Source organism: Juglans microcarpa x Juglans regia, chromosome 1S (genome assembly GCF_004785595.1).
Source record: "Juglans microcarpa x Juglans regia isolate MS1-56 chromosome 1S, Jm3101_v1.0, whole genome shotgun sequence".
In the NCBI taxonomy this organism is placed as follows: domain Eukaryota; kingdom Viridiplantae; phylum Streptophyta; class Magnoliopsida; order Fagales; family Juglandaceae; genus Juglans; species Juglans microcarpa x Juglans regia.
Genome location: NC_054595.1, coordinates 3,729,486 through 3,742,079, shown reverse-complemented (window position 1 = coordinate 3,742,079; position 12,594 = coordinate 3,729,486). Strand labels below are relative to the sequence as shown.

The 12,594-nt window shown below is 35.8% G+C and overlaps 1 protein-coding gene and 1 long non-coding RNA gene across 2 annotated transcripts; both read right to left on the bottom strand.

Moving 5' to 3' along the window:
• Positions 1–1,287: 1,287 nt before the first annotated feature.
• Positions 1,288–2,626, bottom strand: LOC121246562 (cytochrome P450 87A3-like). The gene is made up of 5 exons (XM_041144738.1): positions 2,524–2,626; positions 2,282–2,431; positions 1,877–2,125; positions 1,483–1,551; positions 1,288–1,389 (listed from the first exon to the last, which is right to left on the bottom strand). The coding sequence occupies exons 1-5, from the start codon at positions 2,608–2,610 to the stop codon at positions 1,288–1,290; spliced, it is 657 nt and encodes a 218-aa protein (XP_041000672.1). The 5' UTR covers positions 2,611–2,626.
• Positions 2,627–2,696: 70 nt separating this feature from the next.
• On the bottom strand, positions 2,697–3,585 carry LOC121247547. The gene is made up of 2 exons (XR_005937255.1): positions 3,218–3,585; positions 2,697–2,829 (listed from the first exon to the last, which is right to left on the bottom strand). It is a non-coding gene; the product is annotated as an uncharacterized LOC121247547 (long non-coding RNA).
• Positions 3,586–12,594: the final 9,009 nt, after the last annotated feature.

Below are 12,594 nucleotides of genomic sequence, written 5' to 3'. Positions count from 1 at the left end.
GATGCACTCTTGCCTAACTCTTTTAATGAAGCACGGTCCTTAGAGCGAGGCTTGGGGTTTAAATACATCAAAATACATCCATATCTAAATAATTGCATACTATATTGGAAGGAAAATGCCAACAAGCAAGAGTGCCCAAAGCGTGCGGCATCCAAGTGGTTATCTACGTAACGTAGGCGATGACCAATACTCCAAAAGGTATTGCGATTTTTTCCACTGAAACTGAGGTTGCAGAGATTATTCGTGTCCAAGAAAACAACAACTAGCGTGAGATGGTATCAAGCACAAAGGGTGGGAGATGATAGCACTTTGAGGCATCCTGCCAACAGGTGGTCCCTCAGCTTGTCCAAGCCTTCCTTGTAGCCACAAGCCCAAGCACGGTCGATGATCTTCTTTACCTCAGGCAACCAAGAGAAAAGATGGGCAGCAATCCCCAGGGCATCATCTAACTCGGACCGTAAGGCCTCAATATCAAAGTCCCAAGCAGCTAGCTCAGACTCTAAAAATGTAATTTGCTAGTCTCGCGCCTGTTGACCCACATTGGCCACAGCCAACTAGGCCTCCAAATCTCGCACTTCCTTGGTCCGAGACTCAAGCTGGGAGGACTTGCACTTCAACCTTTCTGAGAGGTCCATGTAGGTTTTCTCCAGCCATTTGCACAACCTCATGTCTGAGTCGTGTTGCTTGGACAACCTGTTCCTCTCATTCACGATCAGAGTGGCCATTTGATCGGCTCCTTGGTAGAACAAAACAACACGGAAAAAAGTTAAAGAACAAGGCAAGGGGAGATGAAACAAGAAGTAACAGACTAAAAATTAAGTAAGTTTCTTACTGAGGAGAAGAAGTCCTTCAGCTTGCCAGCCTCCCGACTTACGGCCTCGACATGAGCCCGATCATAGCCTGAGCTAGGCCTTGGGCTCCCCTTCCTTCGGCTCCCAAATTCCCCCTAGCAAGCGATGCCCCTACGTCATGGCTCTAGGGCCTGCCCGGACATACCCTATACATGATGATAGACCACTGATGCCAAAACAGGTGTCCTTTTCGCCTTGCTTGTGACGACGAACCCCAACTCGATTCTCATCGACTTGGTTCCCCCTCCTGCCTTGTGGACAGGTGCACCTCCCTACTCAAGTACACCTTCGGTCTCGAGAACCTTGGAAATCTTAGCGAAGCCTCCCCGCCTTCCTGCTCGATGGTAAGAGTTTGCTCTAGTGGATGATTAGGATAACCCCTTCTTCAATTTTGGGGTCTTCCAATGACCTCGTGGTGGTCAAAGAGGGAGCCGCCTCAGCCAATTCTTCCAAGGCTGCGATTTAAACGGTCGCGGTCTTTAGGGACACTCAGATAGGGGACTCCGGGATGGAGACCCAAGTGAGGATTGCGTGTGGACTGCGTGTGCAGACCCATTGATATATTTCATTAAATGGAAATTATTGTAATTTGAGAGGGATATTATTGTAATTTTAAAAAGATTTTGAAGACAAAATTATCCAAGCTTGTATTAACAGATATCTCATCATCACGGTTTTTCAGAATTTCCTCGTGCTCTTTCTGCCATATGAAATATGATCATTTCCTTCAATTAATTAATATATCAATCCTCATATATATATAAATATATATATATAAATATTTTTACCAAAAATAAATTATACAAAAATAAATATATAAATTAATGCAGTTTGATACAATATATCATATTATAAAATTATTTTTATTATAAAATAGATCTAAAAAATTACATAAGATTATATCAATTCATAAGTTTATTTTTATAAATTTTCTTTGTATACGTATCACTTCTAATTAAACATGAAGATCAAAAGAAGGCTTGAAAAAAAGTTTTTAACTTTAAACAATCTTAATTATTACAAACCGTTAGTTCAGCCAGCACGTCTGGATGATCAGAGATAAACTTTGGTAGTAATATTAAGGTTGTCGAAGTAGTTTCATGATAAGCAAACAGAAGCACCAAGACCAAGTCAATGGCAGATGATTCATTCAAAAAAGACTTTTCACTCTCCACTTCCTCAAGCAAATGATCCAAGAAATCACCACGATGAATCTTTGATGTTTTCCTATCGTTGTAGATATCCGCAATTATCTTTGTAGCATTTTTACGTCCCTAAAATCAAACACAAAATGAAACTAATTAATTTATATATTAAATATTATTCAAAGACATAAGAAAACGAAATAAACAAGCTGCATGCTCATTTTTCTTATAATTATTAATTATTTCCATTAATATTATGAGCAATATTCACATAATAATTAGTACCTGGAGACAAGCATGGTATGCAGTGCCAAGGATATCAAGAGGAAAAGAGAGAAGACCATAGATAAAAGCTTTGAAATTCTCTGCCAATTTCAAGAGTGTCTTTGACTCATCATAACTCATCAACTGCTTAGCAGCATAGTCAAATAACATTTACAAAATAATAGAAATTAGATATATGATCAATATTTGAGAAAATTAATAAAAATTATAGATCGCATGAATTCCGACAATATTACTATTACATTTGAGGTTACTTCTTTCAAGTCCACAATTCCATGTCTAGCCCAAGCATGTAGATGTTTGCAAATCACTGCATCCAGTTCGCTCATTACATTTGCCTTAAGGTTTTCGAGGCCAACAAGGTGTAGAATCAAGCTCTTGAGGTACGAGTGAGAATACTTTTTTTTTCAAGAACTTTCATGAAACTCTCTGTGTACCATAATAAGACAGATTTATCTTCCTGTTGGAAAATGTAAGTGTTGACTTCAGGATTTGTGGAAACTACCACCTTTTTCCCAACTAAGCTTGTTCTAAATACCGCCCCATACCTGAATTAGTGGAAAAACAAAACCAAATAAATTTGCAAGTTAATGAAATCATGGACAATAATTAAGAATATTAAAATGGGATCAGTAAAGGAAAATTAAGATAGCAATTCTGATATGAGTAAAACTATAGTAAGTGTGGAGAGTGTGTTCTCTACTGCACGCATCGCTAATACACAATTCTATGATAGATGCAAAATAATCTTATTCTGTTGGTTAACGCAGAGGGCGTTAAGAACAAGATTAATTATTTGTATTATATTCTTAAATGAAAGAATGCAGGTACATCCTCTATATCGGCTAATAAGTAGGAAGACTCATACATGCAATATATCTTTTAGAACTTTAGTATTCATGATCGATAGAATAATATATATATGATGTAACGTACTTCTCCATTCTGTTTCTAATGAAGGGAGGGATGTTGTGAAATGGATGAGGAGCGAAAAACTGCAAGGTTTCACCAATAATGGGAAAGCCCATAGAACCAGGAGGAATCTTGCCATTGCACTTGGGGTTAAGCCACATGTAAACCCAGTGACTAATCCCAACTGCAAGTAAAGCAGTAAGACATAGAACAAAGAACCACATGATCATGATCAATATCTTTAAATATTGCCCAGTAGTACTGAATCAATGGCGGTACTTGAGTTCCAAAGCAGGGGGAGGAGCTTCTTTATATAGGCAAAAATGGTGTAGCCAGGCTGAGCTACATACATACGCAATTACGTCGACATGGGTACAGCCGTGAACGAGAGTAGGTTATATATATTGATAATCTCTTCTTCTTGATTCCGTCATGTTTTATTAGACTGAAAAAGCAATATTCCACTTTATAAGCAGGAGCTTTCACAAGTCTGTCAATCCAAAATATTTTCATGCATGGCTGCTCTTCTGATCTTGATTTATGGAATTTGGACTACTCGTCTTGACTTCGTCTTTTTTTTTTTTCTTGTAAATTATCTAGCATCTAAATTTGAATAATTTAAAGAAATTTTAAGAACGAAAATGATATTTATAATATTAAAGTGTCCCGCACACTTCCTTTGAAAAAATAGATAAATCTAGAATTTAAACGAAAAATAATTTTGTAATAATAAATTTTATTTTTTTTCAAAAAAATTACACGATGTGTATATATTTCAACATTATATCTAACATTACTCTTTAATAATTTCAAACTCCATCTTTCTAATAAAATTATTTGTCCATAAAAAGTTATAAGTACCATAACTACTTACAGTACTCCACTTCTACTGCCACCATGTTTCTAATTAGTTTCTCTTGGTTAGGTAGCTGATTTAATTAGTAGTTTGGCTTAAGCTCTCACAGTTAGCTATTTTACTCCTATAACATTGATGGTGATGATGATGTGTACTGGTGGAGTTGTTAGTCATTTTGACCAAAGATTATCGAGATCATGATTAGATGTAAACGTCTTTTAATTATCAAGTGCTAGCTAGCTAGAAGATCAAGACTAGACAAGAAGAAATGGTACTGGGTTTGAAAATTGATTATACCTAGCTAGCTAGCTAGCTTTATTTGGAATCCAAATTCAGATTTCTTTCTTTGAAATCTAGATTATTGATCATGATCAGTGACTCTCTCCTTTGGTGAGTTCCGTCCAAGTAAAGAAAATACTAAAATACACCAAAAACAAAAAAACAAAAAACAAAAACAAAGTAGGAAAAATGAAAAGGGAAACAATTATAAAAGAGTTTTTCCACTTACCTAAATTCTAATCTGTCATGGAGGACTTTTAAGAGTTTGAGGAGATAGTTGAGGTTGATGATCATGGCATGACAAAATCGAACAGTCAAAGGCCTATTTCTCAAGCAAAAGACTAAAATCTTGTTTTCCGCATGCGCGCACACATATATATCCACCATTCAAATTTAACCAAAAAATTAAAATCTTTTGATTGCATTGTACCAATTCCTACTATATTTAAAAACACATACTTTGGTTAATGTTGAGTACAAGATGACAACTTGTATCATAGTTTATGTATATTCATTCAATCTATATATTCATGTGCTAGTTTAAATAAATCATACTCATAATCAAATATTCATTAACCGGAAGTAGTAGACTAGTAGTAGGGCATGATCATCATGTTTAATTTGTTACAAACCCTAGAACAAAATAACCCTGATCGATGATCAGTTCAATCTTTAATAATTCACAAAGATCATGAATCTAAATCGACCCCTTTAAGCTTTTAATTTCATGAGTCGTGGGAAGTAGTTTCCCTTTTGTATCCAACAAGCTACATGTATATATGTAGTATCGGCTAGAACATCATGAGGAACAAATTATGCATGAATCGGCTGGCGGCATCCCAAATAATAATCAACCCTAGCTAGCTCTGCAACTTTTGACATTCTAATTCCATTGCCAGGCAACCCAACACATCATCACAAATGACCGTTGCGAAAATTAATTAATTTAGGGCTCTAAGTCGGACTATACTTACGAGTTACGGCGTCGCAAAGGTTGAATAGCGTAGACAATGGCAAATGGAGATGGAGGTTGGCCTGAGAAGTGAACGAGAAAGGAGGCCCAGAGAGGGAACATAGAAATGAAAATAAGATTCAGAGGAGATATTCAAAAGGGAAAGAGAGTGAGGGGAAGAATGAATAAGGGAGGTCCTGCGTTTTGGACCCGCGTGTGAAGAAACGACGTCGTTTAGTTATTTTTATTTTAAATTCAGATGTAAAACGATATTGTTTCACATCTGGATTTAAAAAAATCGGAGTTCGGAGCTCCCAGAAGTAAAAAATAAAAAAAAAAAAAAAAAAAAAAAAAAAAAAAAAAAAAAAAGAAACCTAGCTAAGATCCATAATATATTATTACTCTATGTGAAATTACAACTTATACTTACAAAATTTAACTCAATAAAAAAAATTAATTAATTATATTATATTCTTAATACACCAACAATGCAATAATTCAGTTCTGACTATTCGAAATATAGAAAGAAGCTGGCCACAGCTTCCCTATTCTATAATTCATAAATTATGTGTCATTTTCGTACCAATGTGATCCTGTTTTCTTACCTATGTCTCTAGGAAAAGAAAAACAATATTGTTATGGCCATTGACATTTTTCAATTCCCACATTTTTTTTTTCTTTTCTTTCTTTTAAGGAAAATTTTTCATCTCCCACTTAGATATGCTTTTTAAGTGCAATAATTGAGATTCGAGGTTAGAAAAATTATAAAAGGATATATTGAAGAGAAAATCCCTCCAATTCGATAACCGCAAGAGGCCGGTAAATTTAAAACTTCGAACCCAATACTTGATAGTTGTTGTCATGTAAAAATAAATTCAACGTACGGATTCTAGCCAGTTCTAAAAGCACTTCTACTCTTAAAAGAAAAGATTGGAGTTGTTTGGAAAGCTGTTTCAATAATAATAATATAAGTTCTAATCTCATTTCAAAACTTTTCAAACATAAATATTTTTTAATTTTAAATATTTAATTTTTTTATATAATCATTATCTAATAAAATGATATTTACAGTGATAAAGTGTGCAAGTACAAATTATTTTTTAAAACAAAAATGAGTAAATATAAGATCTAAATAAAAAAAATTAATTTTGTAATGGCAGATCCTACACTTTTTTAAAATGAATGTATGACGCTTACATAACTTATGAATATATTCAGCATTATTCAATTGGTAACACCTTGGTTTCTCACTAAGAAAACCAAGGATAGAATCCTTTCTCTCCCATGTATAAAAAAAAAAAAGTAATTTTTCAAATTTGAAAACAAAAATTATACTAAAAAAATTAAAAATTATATTCTAATAATATTTTTATTAAACATTTGCTCTCTCATTTTTTAAAATTCAATAAAATTTTATAATTCAAACTATTTTACTACTATTTACGAATCATTTTATTATTATTCACAGAATTCTCATCTTATCTAAATTTTCAACTAGCCCTAATTGCAAATTTATTACCTTACTTTTTGTCTGTTCGCAAAAAGGACATTTCATCTAATTATTATAATTTTTTAAAATTTTAATATAAAATAAAATAAATAATTCAATTTTTTTAAATTTTAAAATAAAAATAATATTTAAAATAATATATTTTATAATATTTTATTTAATTTTTAACTTTAATCTCAAATTATTTATAAAAACAAACGAGGTGGTATGAATCCTATATACCTAACAATGCTATTTTATTTTGGAAAATGTTTCTCCCATCAAGAGGAGAGAAGCTACCGAGCGAAGCTACTGAATCTGGATTTATTATTATTATTATTATTATTTAACGGTTAAGGAATTATTCTTTAATAAATTTATAATTTTTAAAAAAAATTATATTTAAAAGGATTTAAAAACTATTTAAAAAAACAAAAAAAATTACAATGTACACTATAGGCACAATAATGTAGGAATTACCTCATTGTCTTTTTTTTTATTTTTCAATTCGTACGATGTCTTTTAAAAAGCTGATAACATAAGTTATGTCTAGGGCTAGTTTGACTAATAGACTATTTGTAGAATATTTTATTATTATTTATTATAAAAAAATATTTATAATTATAAATTATACAACTATCGTATAATCCTTTTGAAAAAAATAAATAATATATAGAACAAAAGTAAAAAAATTAATTTTTTAATAATAAATTATATTCTTTTTCAAAATAATTACGTAACGTTTATACATTTCATGATTATATATATAATTATTTATTTATTATTTTAGTTTTATTTTATTTTATTTATTTTTTATTATTATTTTATATTTTATTATTATTTTTTTATTATTTTTTTATTACTATTCAGATAATATTTTACTACCCAAACCAAACCTTAGATTCCACGAATTATTTTAGGATTAATTTCAAATTCTATACTTGGATTCTTGTCAGTTTACAAAAGTCGCTTCAATTTGTTTACATTCGTACGTAGTATCCTACCTGGGATTTCCAAAAATTTGCAATTACCCACTTACGTCACATTTTTTGGTATATTGCAATTTGAAAAGTAGATGATGAACAAAAGTGATTAATTGTAATTTTTAAGATCTGATATTTAATATTGCCAATTAAAATGGAAGCTACGTACTTTTTATAAACCCACAAAAATTGAGATATTAAATTTGAAATTACTCTTTAAAAAAAATCGTGGGATTCAAGACAAAACATGCTAATAGTTTTCTTATGGATAAATTTTCAACTATTCTTAGATATTTTTAAATATTTATTTTGAAACATTATTCAAATAAAAAATATTTTTTAATTTTAAATCTTAAATTTTATTTCGTCTAATTATTACTTAATTATTACAACTTTATCAATTTTTTAAACAAAACAACTTTTTCAAATTAAAAAAAATGATATTTAGATTTTTTTTAAATTTATAACATTTTTCTTCGATTTATTTTTTAAAATTTAATAAAAACATTTTAATTTAAATAATTTTATTATTATAAATCATTTTCTTACTATTTATAAATATTATAAATATAATTTACACGTCAAACAAGCTCTAGAAGATATCGCCACAATATTTCTACCATCAAGCGACATTCGAAAAAAAATGTAGTATTTGACCGGAGTTCATTTCTGTTGATTAACGTTTGGAGATACAACACAAAATTTTGAAAACTTTTCTAAGTTTCGTACGGTTAGTGTTATGGACATGTTTCACTGCCACCACCTCACGATCACCTGTAACCAAATATTAGATGGCTTCAAAGTTCGATGGGAAGCCTCTGATGCCTAAGTCAGTGACTGCAAGACTAATCTTTAATCTCAAAGAATCAGATCCCTTTCCCGTACTTGGATTCTCCTTTTATATAGAGCTTCTAAACTATTTTGTAACTGTTCTTATTCTTTATCGTTGTTGGGTGGTTATCCAGTTGGTTTTTGGGAAATGGGTTGGGCCCTCTCGGGCTTAATGGGCCTGTACTGACCGAGAGGAATGCCCTCTCTAGTTAACCCGTGAAGTCTCATTACACACGGTGTGATGGGACGTGAATCTAAGCGTCGTTTCAGTTTTCGAGGCATGTCAGGTTGTCATTTTATCTCTATTCCTCAGGCATGTCAACCGTCATCTCACGTACACTCCTATTTAATGCCCCTTGGGCATTCGTTTTCCTCCCTTTTCGAACTTCTGTCTATTTCACATTTCTTGCTCTCTTTTTACGTTTTTGCTCTCCTTCTGAGTTCCTGCTCTCTTTCCTTTCTCCATGGCTTATTCTTCTTCTTCCAAGGTAAGGGTGTGGTTTATATTTTCGACCATTCACCACCCCGCGATTCCTCTCCTTGAGTTGTCGTTGCTCCTCCGACGTCCATATTTGCAGGCTCTTGCTGGTCTTCAACCATTCTTTCTCACGAACTAAAGAATGCTCGAAACAACTTCAACATTCTTGACTCTGTCAATTTGAAGGCCCCTGCTCTAAACTAGAAAGCTATTGACGCCAAAGGTATGGTCATTTTTGTTGTCCTTTATTTTGCTATGTTTACCATGGGGCTTCGATTGCCCTTTGTGCAACCAGTTCACGATGTGTTAGATGTCCTAGGGCTCACCCTAGCTCAGTTGGTGCCCAACGCCTGGAGAGTTTTGATGGATTGCTGCGTTTTATGGCGAAGGGTACTGGAACCCATGGGTGATCAATACCCAGACTTAACAGCCCATGAGTTTTTGTCCCTTCATGGGTTTAGGCATTTGGAGGGGAATTGTTACAGTTTTAGAGCTCGTAGGGCATTGGTTGATTTGGAGCATAAGTATTCGCATATAAATGATTGGACCAATAAATTTTTCCTGCTTACTGGCTCGAGTTGAGAATTTCCCACCAATGAAGCTCTTAATCGGGAGTATCCTGTTAGGGTGTGCTGATCTCCAGTTCCCGATGGGGATGACTTTGAGGTTATTTTTCCCCACGTGAGGAGGCCTGTGTGAGGTTGGTAGATTCTTGCGCTCAGGCTCATCCCAACTTATGTTTTTCGGATGTGCTTCTGACCCTCGGCAACATTGAGAAGTTCCTAATGGTTCCCAGTCAGGCCCATATATTATGACGTGAGTTTTTGGGTGCCCCCTATCGGTGAGTGACTTGAGAAAGAAGAAATGCCCTAGTGCAGATGGATCAAAAAAGAGAAAACTCAAAAAGGCTCAGGTCTCGCCTCGTTCAGATGAGTCCATCTCGTTGAAGCGTGACTCCTTGCTTCCTCCTGCACTGAGTGGAGGTAGTAAGTTGGCTCCTCTTTCTGGAGCAACCAAGCAAAGCAACACCCCAGGCGAGTGGAGGCGACATTAAATTGGCTCCCCCTTTGTCTAAACCAAGTGAAAAGACCTTTCAGGCGAGTGGGAGCACGAAGGTGACACCTTGGGAGAAACTGAGCAAACTATCTACATTTTTGGCACCATCAACTCTTTCCTTGGACGACGTAATGTCTCTAGCCGAAGAGGATCTTGAGGTCATAATTACGGTGGAAGCTGCCGCTGCAGCTGCTGTTTAGCTCTTAAACACATCGGGGGATGATTTTACAAAGAAGGGAGATGATAGCCCTCTGGAGGAGGATGATGTGATCGTTCTGAATCCTGCCTTGTTGGTGCCTCCATCTACTCGAAAGGACTCACAATCCTTAGAGGCTCCTCTACTTGCATTGCCTTTGTCCCTGCCTTCCACTGCTCGGTCCCTTTATGTTCCCGTGGAACCTTTTCGGGTGGAAAATGCTGAGGGGGAACATGTCAAGGAGGAATATGTTGAGGAAGCAGCAGCAGGTTCCAACTCTCCACTTGCTTTGACGATATCTGGTGGAGCTAGTCTTGACTTACCTTCTGTTTTCCTAGCCCTTTCTCTCGCCAATGGGAGCAAGGTTTCAATCCCTTTTCCCCCCTTTAGTGTTTCTCCTAAGGGAGAGGGCGAGCTGTCCCTAATTGTTCCTGAGGAAGATCTTCAAATTACTCAGAGACCATCTCACCGGGATGAAATTGAAGTGTGTTCGGGTCCATACGTTAAGGCACCTGCTAGTCTCCAGCCTGGTCAGGCCGACGGAGCTTCTCCTCGGGGGCTTTTTGCTAATTCTCATGCTCAGGCCTCTAACCCGAGGAGACCTTCTAGCCCTCATTTGTCGGGTTCCTTGCCTTCCTCCTATGCTTGTCGTGAAAAGGCTTTCAACGTCGACGTTCAACATCTTTAGAGTATTTTTGCGCTAGTAATATTCTCGTACCCACTTCCCTTTTCTGTTTTTCTCATTATCTCTTGAAAATCTATTATCACTCATCACACATTTTTTTAAGGGGTCGATCGCCTTGCTGCTGACTTGGTGGAAGATAGATTACGTTTGGAGGAGGAAAATGATCAAATGGCCAATGGGTTGGCCTTGCTGGAAGCTCGTTCCCACAGGGCTAATGATAAATTATTTACTCTCAGTGCCCAGATTGAGTCACTTCGAGGAAAGTTGACGAGTTCTGCTGTGGATGCCGACTACTACCGCCAAGAAGTGGCTGTACTCGAGAAGGAGCGAGATGATCTTGCTACCCGCTTAAACCAGGCGAAGAACGTTGAGCAGGAGCGAGATGACTTTGTTGCTCGTCTTCACCAAGCTGAGATGGATGTGCAGGAAATGGATGATTTGGCCACTCACCTTAGTCAAGCAGAAGTGGCCGTGCGAGAGAGTGATGATTTGGCCGCCCAAGTGGAGGTCTTCAACAAAGAGAGAGACGAATTGGCCATTCAGGTGGAGCTTGCTTTGAAAGAGCTAGATGACTTGGTTGCGAGCCATGACCGGGTAAAGGTAAAGCTTGAAGAGGCGAAGGTGGCCAAGTCTAACTACGCCTCTCGCCTGGTTTCCCTAGAAAATGAGCAGTAAGAGCTAATTATAAAATTAGGTGTGGTGAAAGGCATGAAAGCAGAGGCTGAAAAGACTTTGATTGAGGTGAAGAGAAATCTCAAAAATAGTGATAACGAGTATGTTCAACTTAGCGCAGTTGTTTATTCTGCTAGAATGAAAATCTCTATTTTTGAGAAACAAGTATCTGAGCTGACTCTCGCCTTGGAGGAATCACAACAAGACCTCAACCGGGTTCTTCTCCAACTAGCCACCGCTCCCAAAGTTTGGGCGCTAGCCTATTTGGTTTCAAACTCGGTGTAAAACAGTTTCGAGAGCTTTTTCCTGCCAAACCAGAGACGAACCTACAAACTTTGAACTAGAAGTCTATTCGTGCTAGTGAGGTTGCTTTGCATGTTTGTGACTCCCTTGGTCGGCCTGAAATGACAGATGCTTTTCCTCGTCCCTCATAAGACTTGTCTATTTTGAAAGTTTTTTACTTCGTGAGGGATTTGTTTAACTTTTGTGAAGCTTTGTATGCAATGAGACTTCCTTATATTATTAATGAGACTTTGCAAACATCTTTATTAATGCCTTGTTCCCTTTTTTAATTTTGTTTATCGGATAATAAGCACTCTTTGCTATTTCTTGGTAATCTGCGCATAGATATCAACATAATGTTTTTCATACTTTAAGTACCAGGCTAAATTTTTCATACCTTAAGTGTTAGGCTAATGGGTGAGTTCCTCGACCATGTCTCCTTTTGGTGAGAAAGTATTAACGGGAGATCTCTTGACCGTTTTACCTTTAATTATTAGGCTAGTGGGAGATCCCTCAACCACATTACCTTTTTGGCGACAAGGTGTTAATGAGAGATCCATCAACCGTTTTACCTTTAATTATTTGGCTAGTGGGAGGTCCCTCGACCACGTCACCTTTTGGCAAGAAGGTGTTAATGGGAGA